At 44.0% G+C, this 16,191-nt stretch overlaps 1 protein-coding gene across 1 annotated transcript in view; it reads right to left on the reverse strand.

Moving 5' to 3' along the window:
• Positions 1–16,191, reverse strand: part of COL22A1 (collagen type XXII alpha 1 chain) — a 250,200-nt gene that overhangs the window by 58,788 nt on the left and 175,221 nt on the right. The window contains exons 29-36 of the mRNA XM_063131168.1: positions 15,217–15,261; positions 14,786–14,848; positions 13,982–14,035; positions 10,408–10,449; positions 8,824–8,856; positions 4,930–4,983; positions 3,163–3,216; positions 83–136 (exon numbers count right to left, since the gene is read on the reverse strand). Of these exons, the coding sequence (XP_062987238.1) occupies positions 83–136; positions 3,163–3,216; positions 4,930–4,983; positions 8,824–8,856; positions 10,408–10,449; positions 13,982–14,035; positions 14,786–14,848; positions 15,217–15,261 (399 nt within the window). The remainder of the gene's footprint in view (positions 1–82; positions 137–3,162; positions 3,217–4,929; positions 4,984–8,823; positions 8,857–10,407; positions 10,450–13,981; positions 14,036–14,785; positions 14,849–15,216; positions 15,262–16,191) is intronic.

The following is a 16,191-nucleotide window of genomic DNA, read 5'->3' on the forward strand; positions in this document are numbered from 1 at the left end:
GATCGCACATGAAATGGCTCATGTATAAATGAGGTACTTGTTGTGCCTTCAGGCTGTCTGGGAAAACAGAGCAATTACTTACAGCTTCACCGGGGGTTCCAGGTTGTCCTTCTGCTCCATCCTGTCCCTTCACACCCTAAGGAACAAGAAACAGGGACTCAGTCTTAGAAGAGAATGGACCAAATCACTGGACATCTGTATAGCTGTGGAAACAAGGGCAGTCAGCTCACATGGCAGAGGCCAAGGCAGCACGCCAAAAAGGAGCCTAATAATCCCATTCACCGGAGGATAACAACACCTGATCATCAAGCTGAGACGCACAAGACAGATGATTAAGGCTTCATCATCAGAGCCTGAGGTTCTGATTCAGACCTGGAATAATGCCCTAATAATTTCTCTCTGTGTGGGCCAGATTCAATGAGAGGAGGGGGGAGGCTGTTACAGAGTGTGTGTGTTTTTTCATTTTGCTCACTCATCTTCCAGACCAACCAGAATTGTGGTTTATTTATTTATTTATTTATTTATTACATTTTTATACCACCCAATAGCCGAAGCTCTCTGGGCGGTTCACAAAAATTAAAACTATAATAAAACAACCAACAGGTTAAAAACACAAATACAAAATACAGTATAAAAAGCACCACCAGGATAAAACCACGCAGCAAAAAATTGATATAAGATTAAAATACAGAGTTGGAACAATAAAATTTAAATTTAAGTTAAAATTAAGTGTTAAAATACTGAGAGAATGAAAAGGTCTTCAGCTGGCGACGAAAGCAGTACAGTGTAGGTGCCAGGCGGACCTCTCTGGGGAGCTCGTTCTACAACCGGGCTGCCACAGCGGAGAAGGCCTTCCTCCTGGTAGCCACCTGCCTCACTTCCTTTGGCAGGGGCTCACGGAGAAGGGCCCCTGTAAATGATCTTAAGTCTGGGCAGGTACATATGGGAGGAGGTGTTCCTTCAGATAGCCTGGCCCCAAACTGTTTAGGGCTTTAAATGTCAATACCAGCACTTTGAATCAGGCCGGGACGTGGACTAGCAGCCAATGAAGCTGGGAAAGGACTGGTGTAGTGTCAGTCCCATCAAAGTTTAGGGCTTTGTTTTGAGATCTGGGATGAAATGAATGACCTTAAAGTTTAGTTTTTGTCCATCGAGGTCAATTTGACACGTGCTTCCTCCTCTTGGAACTGTGGCTGTTGTTTCTGGCCTAGTCTACACCAAGCAGGATATTGCACTATGAGAGTGGTATGAAAGCAGTATATAAAAGGCAGGAGTCACACCAGGCAGCATATATAGCACTATGAAAGTGGTATGAAAGTAGTATATGATATGTGTGAAAGGGCCCCAATCGTGGTCAGTGCACTTCAATACCGCGATAAAGCAGCAGTGTGGCTCCTGCCTTTTAGATACCGCTTTCATAGTGCAATATCCCGTTTGGTGTAGGTTAGGACTCTGTTGCATTAGCTCAGTGCTTGAATGGGAAGGGGATTACTTACAACTTTAGCCAAATCATGTCTTCCCTGCAGCCTTCTAAAAGCAGTAGTTCAGAAGGGGGTTGGGAACATTTTAGGACTTTAATGGCTCCCTCTGTCCCACTTGTATTTCAGCATTAGGTCACTTGCTCTTTTTTAAAATCATACTTTGATTTTACATACTTTGGCATACACATATTCGCTCCTCTGAAATCAATAATTTTGCCCAGATGAAAAATGTGGTGATGGTGGTGGTGGTGATTTAGAAATTATTTTAGTGATGTGAAATAATCAAGCTAGTGCAAATACAAAAGTGAACAGAGAAACAAGCAATATATGTTGATTTCAGAATACGTGAACGTGTGCCCCATCACATTCTCCTCTCGTGGAGTTACAGGCCCACCTCATAACTTCTCTAAATTGGCCCCTCCACAGCTGTTGTGGAAGCTTCAATGCCCTGGAAATCCTAGCAGGTCTATAAGATGTCTGATGAAGCCACATGTATGGTAAACATAGAGCTTTATCACACCAACGTTATACTGTGCAATCACTGTGATTTGCGTGCAAAGGACTCCGAAGTTTTCCAGTTTATAATCTGCTTTGAATGTGAAGTACTCCCATGCATCCAGCTTTAATTGTACTATAAAGCCAAAAGACCCGTCCTATTTTGCTTCTAGTTTTGGAGCAAATCATTTGTTGTTTTCTGAGTGGCCACTGGGGGTGCAGGAGCAGGATTTGTGCTAAATTACGCTGCTATCTTTCCGGCGCCAGGTTAAGACTTTCCTCTTTGCCCAGGCATATGGTGGCACATCTTAATCACCCACATGTTTAGTTGTTGTTTTTTGAACGGTTTTCAATGCTTTATGTGTGTACGTACTGTTTTTTAGAATTTTAAATTTTGTATACTCGTTTTTATCTTAATTTTAGAATTTCTGTGAACCGCCCAGAGAGCCCTGGCTATGGGGGTGTTATATAAGTGTAATAAATAAATAAATAAATAAATTATGGGTTTTATCGTTCTTTCTTTCTTTCTTTTTGCTTTTGTTGCTTGCATGTTTCCCTGAGAGCATTGGCTATAGGAAAACCCCATACATTAAATGAACAAAATGAAAAATACTGCCCGAAGTGCAGTGTGAATGCGTGCATGGTCATTCATGCTTCCTTACCAGGGAGGAGCCAGTTGAAATGTCTGCATGAACCAGGCCATTGCGATAGAGATGTTGAGCCCAATTTCAGCAAGACTGAAATTCGGCAAGACTTCTATCGAAAGTGCAGATGACAAAAGACTTGAGAGGAACATGACCAAATAGAGGTTAGAACTCACCTTAGGGGCTATTCTGTGGCCGGGATGGTGGTGAACCTCCCCCCCCCCACCCCGGCTTTGCTCAGCCACCGTCCATTTTCACAATATCAGCCAAGGGAGCCAATGGTGCATTTTTTGGAACCTGCCCTAACCAGGCATGGCAGGACAACATATTCAACCCTCGAAGGCCCATTGTGAACCCTTTGCACTAAAATAAAAGTGCAAATATTCATTATGACTTAGATGGCATCGTTTTCATAGAATTGGAGAGGGATATAACCAGCGCAACATGTGGTCCTATCAAGGATACTTCTTACACGGTTCACCCTAAGGATGTGAACAAGTCACTCAGAGGGCTGAGAAGGGCTGCCTACTTTGCTTGCTTACCTGCTGCCCTGCAGGTCCAGGTAGCCCCTGTTTACCTGGAATGCCTCGTTCACCCTGTTGAAAAGAAGGGAGACAGGAGGGGGGAACATAAATGCTCTGGGCTATATGTGATTTTTTTAAAATCGATCCAGGGAAATGAGTATCTCCAGCTAGTCTTAAGGAATGGAGACACATAGGCCGTAGCTAGACCTAAGGTTTATCCCAGGATGTCCTGGGGTCAAACCTGTTCATCTAAGTGCCACACAGGGCATCCAGTGCTCAGGCAGGGACGAACCTGGGATGAACCTGGGATAAACCTTAGGTCTAGCTATGGCCATCCATTCTTTGAGCACCTGGACAACCTTTCCATCCTACCCAACACCTATATAGAGATGAGCACATCATTGTTCTGGCTCTGAAGGCTAGTCACAGTGGAATTCTAGCTCACTGTTCAGCATCCATCACTACCTACACAACCTCCAAATGTACAGACAAATAAAATAACAACGTCTAGCTCTCTCCACTGTTTTTCCCCTAAAGGCATTCACCTCAACTGATTTTTCCCCACTGACTATAATAACCTATAATAAAATCTAACATACACTGGAATCTTTTATTAGTATTATTTTTCTAAATAAATCAGGTTTAGGGGAAAACAGAGAAGACAGGAAATAAAAACCAGGTGGAGAGAGAAATTCTCTCTAAACTGCTGCCCAAGACAATGGTTGATTCAACTGACCCTCCCACTAATTTTACAAATTCCTCAGACCTCATGAAGACTAGAAACTTAATTTAGGATGATGGGGAATGCTGGACATGGTAGGACTTTTTCTGTCTAAACATGCTTAGGACTTTGTCCTTAAAAATGAAAGTTGGGATGATCAGTAATACACATGTGCATATATAAAGTTTGTGGTAGACGTAAGGCTCTACCCCGTAATAATAAAATCAAATGGTACGATTCAGTAATAATGGTAAATAAACACTGGACATGTCTACACCAGCCTTTTTCCCCGGGGTCATCCCTAGATCATCCCTTGCATCAAAATGACGCACAGGGGATCATGGGGGCAACCAGGGACAACCCTCCTTTTTCGTGGGATAACTGGTTGCCTAGTTATCCCGATTTTCCCTGCAGTCCTGGGACCATCCTGAGGACTGTGGGATGTGTGGCACCTACTCCTGGCATCTCCCTTCCTCCCTGCAAGTAGCAGGGCTCTTAAAATGGGCATGAAGATGCACGGAGGCAGTCCGTGCCCATCAGGAGTGGGTGGAGGAAACATTTCAAAGATGTTCCAATATTAAAGGAAGTTTCACAGACTTGCCTGCTTCCATGATCCTCCCCTAGCGTTTAGACGGCCATGCAAAATCCCAGAAAGATAGAGGAACATCATGACTGCCATTTCTTTCCCCTGGAATGGTGACAGAGCACAACTGAGCACAGTTGTGCTCTGTCACCATTCCAGGGGAAAGAAATGGCAGCCATGATGTCCCTCTACCCTTCCGGGATTTTGCATGGCCTTCTAGATGCTAGGGGAGAAACATGGAAGCAGGCAAGTCTGTGAACCTCCCCCCTCCTCCCTCTACATCCTTAGGTGTAGACATGTCCAATGTGTTGACGATGACCATCTACACTGTGTAAAAACCCATCCCATCAAATGACTACTCGTTTTTGCCTGATTTTGGAGAAGTAAGTGACCAAACATCTTCAGCTTGTCCCTTATCAATCATCCCCCCCCCCCACTCTCTTAAAGCAACAAAGAAAGAAGATTACAATCATATGCTTACGGGTTCACCTCTTTCTCCATGACCACCTTTTTCACCTTTCGGCCCTTGTTCTCCCTAGGAACAAAAAACAGAATATCACAACCGGGACCACCGGGACATGCGCACAAACACCACATTGATGTATATAGACAGCACTGGACGGGGTGGATGTAAGGAATCCCTTTGAGTGCAATGAGCTAGCTCCCCATTTTAGCACAACGGTGTGCTGGAAATGCAACAGAAGGCTCCTTCAATCGGGTTTCTGGGCTATTCTCCTATTGCCGGAGTGAAACTGACATTAAACAGAAGTGACAAGGACATCCGGTCGGTTCCAGATTTAATCATACTTAAAGTAAAACCATTTTAAGTTTCAAGATTGTTGCAGAAACATCAGAAAACATTATGGGCTGTTATCTCATGTAAGCTGGAGGGGGCTGGGGGTGTCTCCAGTCCATTCTCATACCAGCTATCTGCAAGTGAACAGACATCCTTCTTTGCTCCACATTGTTGTCAGAACCCATGGCAAGTACACAAATAATGGCTTGGATGAGGGCCAATAAACTGAAGCTGAATCTCAATAAGACAGATACCCTGTGGGCTGGTGCTTCCCAGGTCTGGGAATTGGGGTGCTTGCCTGTTCTGGATGGAGTTACACGCCCTCTGAAGGGGCAGGTTCATAGTTTGGGGGTGTTCCTGGAACCATTGTTGTCACTGGAGGGCTTGGTGGCCTCAGTGGCCTGGAGTACCCATTATCAACTTTGGTTGGTACAGAAGCTATGCCCATTCCTGGATAGGGATAGCCTAGCCAAGGTCAGTGGTAACCTCACAATTAGACTACTGTAATGAACTCTATGTGGGACTACCCAAGTGCATGGTTTGGAAGCTGCAACTAGTGCAGAACAGAGGAGCGAGGGTGCTCACGGGGACATCCAACTATGCTCAAATAAAACAAGGTTATGTTATTATCCTATAAAGCCCTAAACAACATGGCACCAGGATACCAGGATGCCTATTTTAATTTACTTATTTATTTATTACGTTTTTATACTGCCCAATAGCTGAAGCTCTCTGCCTACAGAGACCAATAGCTATTTAAGTTAGCTCCCTATGTTGTACGGATGGATGAATAAGTGCATTTCACATTAATCAAATTCTAAGTTGGATTAATCTTGAATTTTGAGAATTTCTCCAGTCTTCAATTCAGTTCATCCCAAACTTTGAGATTTATTTTTTTCTAAGTTTGCTTGAAAATTCATAAGCTTTTTTGCATGCATGTTGTGCCTATGCAAACCCCAGTCAAAAATGGATATATATACACACATTTTTGACTGGGGAACTCCATTGCAAAATCCGGAAAAATGCAACTTTCAAAGGACAACTGAATTTTGGTTGACATGGTTCAAAAATGTGAAATTTTGTAAGGTCGTATTATTATGTGAATTGAATGAATTTCTTGCCATCCCATTGACAGTCTTGTGCGAAGAATCTCTGCTGCCATCTAGTGGCTGAGAGAAAGATGTCAGAATGGTGTGAACTACTTCAATAATGAACTCCTCCAATTTGCTCACACTGATTGCTCATTTGGGGAAATATTAATAAAATCATTCAGAGCTTGCAGCCTCTTTTTAAACAACAAAATTGCTTGAAGTGCAATGTTATGGGTTAATTAAATTAACGAGAAGGATAATCTTTAATAACTGTAAATGAAAGCTGCTATCACCATGGAAACCGAGGCTGCCAATTAATCTTAGGCAGCTCGTTTGATATTCTTTCCCTTCGGCTGTTTTTTTTTGGTACAGCTTGAACTGCATTTTCAAGTGGTTGAAAAGAAGTATAAAAAGTGTGTATATCATTGATTTAAAAACAAACAAACAGCCTGAAAGACCGGAAATAACTGAGCTTGCCAACTTCAGTAAGGGGGCGGGGAGCTTCTTTCATTGTACAGAAATGATGTATCAAGAGAAATAGTCCTCCTTTGCAACTCAACCAACAGTGACCCTAAAATTATGGATAGTACATCTGATAAAAAGAAAGGATTGTGTGTTATGTGGAGACAGATTTGGAGTACTGACCCAGCAGGGTGTTGTGGCCAGGCCTGTGGGGTGTGGGGCGCAGGGGTCCAGATCTGGAGTGTGCATTATAGCAACACAGGAATCTGCCTTATACTGAATCAGTCCATTGGTCCATCTAGCCCAGTATTGTTGACACTGGCAGTAGCACTCCAGAGTTTCCGGAAGGAATTTTACAGCCCTACTTGGAGATTATGAACTCACCAACAGGAGGTCTGGGGGGCTCACAGTGGGGAAATCTGGGGCACATGGATTTTCCCCATGGATCTGTTGGATTTCACAGAGTGGCTCTCCTCCGTTCCAAATTAGCCAAGTGCAGGAAATTGACACCTGTCCATTGCATAGTTTATGGCATTTGTGTCTGTAAAGTACTTCCTTTTATTTAAATTGCAGCGTAAATGGCCGTAATTTACATAGATGGAAGAGCTTAAAGCTGCAAACGCTGTAAGCTATGCAATTTATGGCCATCGTTCTCCTGCACTTGCACCACTTAGAATGTAGAAGAGGCACAACACAGGAAACCCGACAGACCTGGAGGTGAGTGGAACTGTACTGCTGCAGACTTCACGGGTCAGATTCTTGAAGTTCTGGCCTTCTTTGACTCTGTAGCAGATTTCTCCGCCATCCCTACCTGGAGATGCTAGAGATCAAACCTGAGGCCTTCTCCGTACAGGTGCTGTATCACTGAACTGTGGCCCTTTATCCGACCCAAGTCCCTGAGTCCATTTGCTACAGCTATAAAACTTAAACTGGAGCCTGAACATACATCTCTGTGGACCCAAGTAGTCTAATATTTATAAGGTAGTCCTAATATTTATTCTGGGCCTGGCTAACCCAGAAGCTGTATATTGACTTCCAATTGATGTTCCACACATATTCCTTTCTATGACTGAAGACCAATGGCAGGGCTCTTGAACCTGAGGATGACAAGTCAATGATAGGCCACTTGCAATCTCAACCTGACCCTCTGGATTTCCCCATATGACTATGCCCTTTCCCCCTACCCTCATCCCCTTCTGTCTCACTGATTGTTAGGTGGCTTGATTGGGTGGTGATTTAAGAACTTAAGAAGAGCCGTGCTGGATCAGACTGAGGGTCCATCTAGTCCAGCACACTGTTCACTCAGTGGCCATCCAACTGTCGACCAGGGGCCAACAAAGCAGGACATAGTGCAGCAGCACCCTCCCACCCAGCAACTGGTGCACACAGGCTTACTGCCTCTGATACTGGAAGTAGTACATAGTCATCAGGGCTAGTAGCCAAGGATAGCCTTCTCCGCCAGGAATTTATCCAACCCCCTTTTAAAGCCATCGAAGTTGGTGGCCACCACTACATCTTGTGGTAGTGAATTCCATAATGTAACTACGAGCTGTGTGAAGAAATACTTCCCTTTATCTGTCCTGAATCTCCCACCAATCAGCTTCATGGGATGAACCCATTGCAGTCTAGTATTTTGAGAGAGAGAGAGAGAGAGAGAAGCCTTTTGTACAGTGCCATCCCCTGCCACTAATAGATTGAAATGCTTAGTTACAGGAAGCTTTAAGCTACAACATGGCCATATTTTTAGTTTGTTCGGTCCTGCCCCTTTTGCTCCACTCACCAATGGAATGCTTCCCTCAAGAACTGCTGCAAAATTGAATTCCCGGTCTTAGGCTCCCATTAGTGACAACAGGGATTCCCTTTCAAATGCAAATAGCAGCTACATAGTTGCAATTTCTCTCCCCCGCCCCCAGCAGCTGCTATTTGTAGTGTAAAGAGATTAATGCCATGTTCAGTGTTATGTGTAGCTAGGCTTAGTCTATCATAGCAACCAGGGAGAAGTCAAGTAATCAGATACATTACTTACAGGAACATGAGGATGTGGCGTAAACACTGAAGTCTAGAAGGGGAACAAAGGAAAAGGTCATTTCAATTTTTAAACGTGAAGTAACCCTGATATTATGATGGCAATCAATGGATGGTAATTCACCTCTCCGTTACCGTTTTATATCATTCCATTGTTCAAAAGTGTCCCTCAAACCAAGGAGGGATGGGGGGAAGTATAAAAGATGTCATGGAAGTTTGTAAAATAAGGTATATGGACACTACAGCTCAAGTTTCAAACGATGATATACGGTCTCTAAATAAAAGAATGACGTGGGCGTTCTCTTCGGCATTCATCGCTGAAATGAATGAGAGCTATGCGAGAACATCATAAGAGAGAACTCTGAATGGATTATGCACATTAATTTTGCTAAATCCTCACACTCCCTCTTTGGGTTAACATAATATTTTTTTCTGAACATGCAAACAGTCCCACCCATCTCCAGGTACACATGTACACACACAAACACACATACATGTGATATTCAAACCTAGGGGGATTTTAGAAACCCCTTGCAGCAGTTCCTGTGATCCTAAGTGATGCGAGGAATTGCTGCCAGCTGGATTTGTGACACCTAGTTCATAATGTTGGATTTGTCATGACAGGATCAGAATTGGGCGTTTCTTGGGTACACCTCCCACAGTCTTTGCTCACCTCTCGTCTGGGCCCTAATCTACACCAAACGGGATATTACACTATGAAAGCAGTATGAAAGCAGTATATAAAAGGCAGGAGCCATAGTACTGCTTTATAGTGGTATTGAAGTGCACTGACAACTGTTGGGGCCCATTGACACAGACCGTATACTGCTTTCATACTGCTTTCATAGTGTTATATCCTGCTTGGCATGGCTCCTGCCTTTTATATACTGCTTTCATACTGCTTTCATAGTCCAATATCCTGCTTGGTGTAGATAAGGCCTAAATTCAGCACCAAGCCTGTTTTTTTCTTCCACTTTATGTAGGAGGACCATATGAAAAGGAAGACAGCACTCCTGTATCTTTAACAGTTGTATTGAAGAGGGAATTTCAGCAGGTGTCACAGTTATGCATGCAGGACCTGGTGAAATTCCCTCTTTTGTATCTAATCATTCTCGTATAGCTCCTGCAGCTTTAACGGTTGTGATGAAGAGGTAATTTCAACAGGTGCTGCATGCATAACAATGACACCTGCTGAAATTCCCTTTTCAATACAACTGTTAAAGATACAGGAGCCCTGTTCTCCTTCTCACATGGACACCCTAACTTTATGCTAAGAATTCAAGATTTCTGCAGGAGCATATCTTTCTGCCCAAAGTTACACAGCCAGGCTGCAAGATGAGGAGCAGCCATCAGGATGTAGTAATATCATTAATTGTACTTATGGGGTAGATTATCCTATTCCCAGGACAGTAATACTGAGTGAGGCCATCTCTGGATGTTCCCCTACAAATAAATAAATAATAAAAAATACATTTCGACTCTGGCACAACATTGGTGCCTCTCCACCCCATCCATATTTATGTACTGATTCCATTTAAAGACCACTTAATTGTCACCGCAACACTCTAAATGCAGTGCTACTTACTGTTCCTGGTAAGCCTGGGGGACCAGGAGGGCCAACGTCACCCTAGAAAAGTAACAGAGGGGGGCGGGGAGACAGGGATGTAAAAGCAGCAAATCATCAAAGAGCACAGCATCCATACCTGTGGGAAGCAAGTAACTACCACAAACAAACTCATGGGACAATAATTAATCTACCTTAGGGCCAAACTAGAAATGGCATTAATTAGAGCTGTGCACGGACCCCCCCCAATCCGCTCCGCACCCGATCCACAACTTTCAGATCAGGTCTGCTACGCCCCGCGTCAATCCGCCTATGGTCCGCTCTGCTCCGCTGAGGAGCTCCAGATCTGAATCGGAGCTCCGCAGAGGTGGCAGCACCGCCAGGTAAGGGGTCAGGGGGTCAGGGTCTTACTTGAGTCCGTTGCGTTCTGGTCTTCCGGTTTGAGTCCTCAGGCTCAGTTGAAGCAGCCGCCGGACCGCAATTGAGCCAGGTAAGGCCCCCTCCCTCCTCCCCCCTTACCTGGCTCCATCGCACAACAGAGATTTAAGGTTTCCCAGAGGAAGACCCTAGTTTCTAGATCAGGACAGGTCCACAGGGCTCTCTCACACTGAGCTTTATCACACCAGCGTTATACTGTGCAATCACTGCGAATTCTGTGCAAAGGACTCCAAAGTTTTCCAGATTATAATCTGTTTTTATTTTGAAGTACTCTGAAGTTTTCCAGTTTATAATCTGCTTTGACTCTGAAGTACTCCCATGCATCCTGCTTTAATTGTGCTTCAAAGGCAAAAGACCCACCCTATTTTGGTACTACTTTTGGAGCGAATCATTTGTTGTTTTCCGAGCGGCCACTGGGGGTGCAGGAGCAAGATTTGATAGGTTTAAAGAAAAAATTAAACAAATGCCTACATCTGCGTAAGCGTTAAATATAAAGACATCAAATTTGGCACAGTAATAGATATTAAGGAGAGCTTTAAGCATACCAAATTTGAATCTGATTAGGTCATCCGTTAATTTTTTATGATTTTTTACATTTCCCCTCTTAAACCCATTTCCTGGTATACAAAGGATCTTAGGAGCGCTGCCACCTGGGGTGTGATTTAGCTAGGAACAGCAACAATGATGACAGCTAAATGCTGTAGGGGATAAGTCGAGGGAAACAGGTACGTGGGATGAAGCTAGTGATCTCCACCAACCTGCCCCATCCCAGAAATGAGTGTTTACGCTTATTTGAAGTTGACCCCACAAGTGCTAGTTCTGCCCTGGTTGGGCCCCAGAAGTGGGCACTGCTTTCAGAATTGGCAAGAAAATCAGCGGTGCCATAAATGCCCAGTTGGATACTGTCCCACACTCAGAAACGTACAGAATTTGACCTCAATTTTTTTCGGGTCCATATTTGGTTCCGGGAGGTGGAAACTGGGTAAATTCTCATGCAAAATGAATTTCTCAGACATCCCAAAAAGCATGCACAATGAGCCAACTCTTCAGGGTTGTTGTATGCTAAAATCCAAGGGTCTTTTCAGACTAAACAATAATAGGAGAACAGCTAAGAAGAGGAATTGTAAAAGCCACCCCTAAAACCCCTCCGCTTACTGCCCTGATATTTTGTGAATGGGTCTGTTCAGACAACACACGGTTAGGCCACTGAACCTTTTGCAATAAATTATTAGTGAGTGTGATTAAGCCATGGTTAAGTATGCCTACAAAGCATACTTAAGCCTACAGGTCAAAGCTTTGTATGCCTACAATGGTCAAAGCTTTGTATGCCTACAAAGCATACAAAGCTTTGACCTACAAAGCTTTTCACTGTCTAGCTCCTTCCTATCTTTCCTCTCTCATCTCACACTATTGCCCCGCTCGTGCTCTTTGCTCCTCTGATGCCATGTTTCTCACCTGCCCAAGGGTCTCTACTTCCCTTGCTCGGTTTCGTCCATTTTCCTCTGCTGCCCCTTATGCCTGGAGCGCTCTACCAGAACATTTGAGATCCACAAGTTCAATCGCAGCTTTTAAAGCTCAGCTAAAAACTTTTCTTTTTCCTAAAGCTTTTAAAACTGGCCTTCCTTCTTCTCACAGAAGTCCGTTGGTTTCTGTTCACCACTCTACTGCTAAGATCATCTTCTTGGCTCACCGCTCTGACCATGTAACTCCACTTCTGAAATCTCTTCATTGGCTTCCAATTCACTTCAGAATCCAATATAAACTTCTCCTGTTGACCTACAAAGCTTTTCACTGTCTAGCTCCTTCCTATCTCTCCTCTCTCATCTCACACTATTGCCCCGCTCGTGCTCTTCGCTCCTCTGATGCCATGTTTCTCGCCTGCCCAAGAGTCTCTACTTCCCTTGCTCGACTTCGTCCATTTTCTTCTGCTGCCCCTTATGCCTGGAACGCTCTACCAGAACATTTGAGAACTACAAGTTCAACCACAGCTTTTAAAGCTCAGCTAAAAACTTTTCTTTTTCCTAAAGCTTTTAAAACTTGATTTTGTTCTGACTTTATACTGTTAGTTTTACCCTACCCAGTGCCTGTTTACCCTACCCTGTGCCTGTTTGTTTCTCTTCCCCTCCTTATTGTTTTATTATGGTTTTATTAGAATGTAAGCCTATGTGGCAGGGTCTCGCTATTTATTGTTTTACTCTGTACAGCACCATGTACATTGATGGTGCTATATAAATAAATAAATAATAATAATAATAAGAAGAAGAAGTAGACACCATGGTTAGGAGTTGTTCACCAGACACGCTAAATCATGGTTCACATGAGATGCTAAGCTATAATGTTTAACTCAAAATGCTTAACCACGATAGCTTAGTGTGTCATCTGAACAGGGCCACTGTGTACTTCCTGTCTGCTTTCTGAGTTCCACTCTGTGTCTCAGGAATGAAACCGCCAAAAAATGTGATTTTTTTCTAACCATTAAAAAAGAAAAAAAAAAGCAGTAAAGCCACACACCGCAGTGTGTGTTCATCTGGCTGTCCTGCTCATGGCATTGGCTTTAGTTCTGCTCACGACACCTCCCACGGCAGCTATTTTTTGGTTTTAGTTTTTACCCATGAATGCCCACAGGAATGACGCTACTTCACGACATAGCGTTCAATCCTAACTTTCAAAGAGAACGCCGCCGGGTGGCTGAGGGCAACGAAGCAGCTGCAAGAAGTGGCAGCATTTTCTTTTCTTGGGAAAAAAGAGACTTCAGCCGCCTTGTCTTTAAAGATAATTCCACTCCCACTTTAAACTTCTTCAGTGTTTCCTGCCCCTTAAAGTCACTCATCAACTTTTGCAGGAGCTTAATAGTCCCAGAAAGCAGGTGGGTGGGGGGAGAAACTATATCTGGTCCAGCTAAATTTGGATGTAATTGTTTCCCATGCTCTAACAGTGCAATCCTATACATGTCTCCTCAGTAGCAGACCCATTTAGTTCAATGGGGCTTCCTCTGAAGTGAGTGTATGACTGCATCCTACATTTATATTTAGAGGGGGGTTTTGGCAGGGCGGGGGGCGGGGCTACTCTGTGGGCCTGACACAATCTCTCTGTCGCTTTGTGGGTCATTTACTTGTGCGTCTGGGAGCCTTCGTTCAGTTGTTGCGTTGAGACTCACCTTGTCCCCTCTTTCACCTTTGAAGCCGTGGAGTCCAGCTCTTCCCTTTTCACCCTGTAAGGCACAGAACAAACACGGGCGCTTACTGTATTACACCGGGCAGCCCCACCAAGAATTCACTGCTGTACTATAAGTGGCCAGCTGGAGGTAGTAAATGAAAGTCCAGCAGGAGGCATCTTCAAAAGGAGTGCAAACAGTATATCAAATAATCATAGCCATGAGCAAGCAATAAGCATCTCTGACGCTGCCAAGCTGCATTCTAGTTTATGGGAAAGACCAGCCATAGCCCAAATGAACCTGTTTTTAATAGGGATGCCATGGGTGTCTTCCCTCGTCATGGCTCAAAGCTCCCTGGCTCAGCGCCCCAGACTTGAGTCCATGGACCACCATGTTTGCCCCACTCAGCACACACTAAGTTGGGCATACACATGTGTGCCGGGTCCTGCTCCTCCACCGAACCACAAATGGTGGCTCAGCCTGTTTCATTATGGGCCCTTTCGCACATTTATGCAAAATTACAGGTGCAAATGGTCTAAATAGATCATTCATGCCTGTAATATTTGCATAACTGCCCCCTTTAGGAAAAACACAGAGCCACCATTTTTATGCAAAATGGTGGCTGGGGAGGGAGTGGGAAGATCACCAGGTAGATCAGTGCATGCAGCAAGCAGGGATGGGGAGTTGGGGGGGGGGAATGGTGCACGACATGGACAGTGATCTGTCTGTCCATCCCTGTTCTTTAAACAGAAGACTAATTTCCTTTGAAGCCCATGAAAATAAAGCAAACACCTGAAAACAGCATACCTGGTCTCCTTTTTCTCCTCTCAGTCCTGGCAAACCTGATGGCCCTGGAAGACCAGATTCACCCTATGGTAAAAAAACAAAACAACAGCAACAGGTTGGAACAAGTCCCCAGTATGCTAGATTGCTTCTGCCAAGCTTCCATTGTCAACATCCAGTACAGACAGGGCAATTGCCACTCTGTTATCCAGCATCCATGCATTTAGCCTCTGGATGAGTTCTGTGAATACTCCACTTAACATTATATACTATGGGTTTCCATGGGACTGAACCACTAAACTGGTTTGAAGGACTGCTTGCTTCAGTGAAATGCCCACTCAGATCAACTTTCAAGTCAGTCCTATTTTGAATCAACGGCACTTCAGAAAGAAGTTGCTCTAACCTGGTCTTGCTGCTGTTCTGGGTTGGGGTGATGTTATATGCACAATACTCACCCTTTCACCCACAATGCCAGGTAGGCCAGGCTCTCCTGTTTCACCCTGAAAAAGCAAAAGCAAAATAATAGTACTCCTATTTTAACTGCTATTGGGTATTGGCTACATGGGGCAGTCACTATCTCTGTAATTTCTTAAAATTGTGTACCGTTTCTTTTTAATGAAAGCTGTCAAAGTGATATGAACGGAGAACTACTCTTTTGTTTCTTCAGTTCAAGAAACCCCACACTGCAGATATTTCAGTATTCTGAAGGCTCTTTAAGACTTGCATAAATACCATGGAAGGAAAAGCGAAGAAGTCAGGGCCAAACCATATGTGACATGAGAACATAAGAAGAACCATGCGCCAGATCAGATGAGGAATTTTCCTTGGGGCATCCATGGGGTAGGAAAGAGTTAAATCCCCTTTCTATGCCTGCTCTGATAACTTTTAATTCTATCACCGCTAAGGCCCCCAGTTGATGTAATTTACATTCTAAATAAAACCCTGGATTATTCATTTAATGTCTCATGTAGCTTGGCCCACAGGTATACAGGATGCATTCACAAGGCCAACTTATATTTGGAGATTTTCCAAGGAGAATTTTTCTGCTTAGTGGTTAGGAAAGAAAAGAAAAGTTCCAATGTTTCTTATAGTTGACTCAGCACTTGATTTAGCAACATGGATACTATAGCAGGAGGGGGGGCACCCTTTACATTTTTTAAAAAAAAGTTTACGCGCCTGATCCTGCGAAGGTTCAGTGCTATCACAGCCTAGTGATTGCAATTGAATAGTTGTGGATAGGGCTGTGCAGGGACCCCCCAATCTGCTCTGGATCCTGATCCAGACCTTCCGGATCAGGTCAGAACTGCTCCAGATCGATCCAGACCTCTTCCAAACCGATCCGCATCTGAATCCAGAGCAAGCTCCAGAGATCTGGATTTTTCCCCATAGACTTACATTGGAAAAGTAAATCACCTATAACCTTTTAAATT

The sequence above is a fragment of the Elgaria multicarinata genome, chromosome 7, assembly GCF_023053635.1.
Source record: "Elgaria multicarinata webbii isolate HBS135686 ecotype San Diego chromosome 7, rElgMul1.1.pri, whole genome shotgun sequence".
NCBI lineage: Eukaryota > Metazoa > Chordata > Lepidosauria > Squamata > Anguidae > Elgaria > Elgaria multicarinata.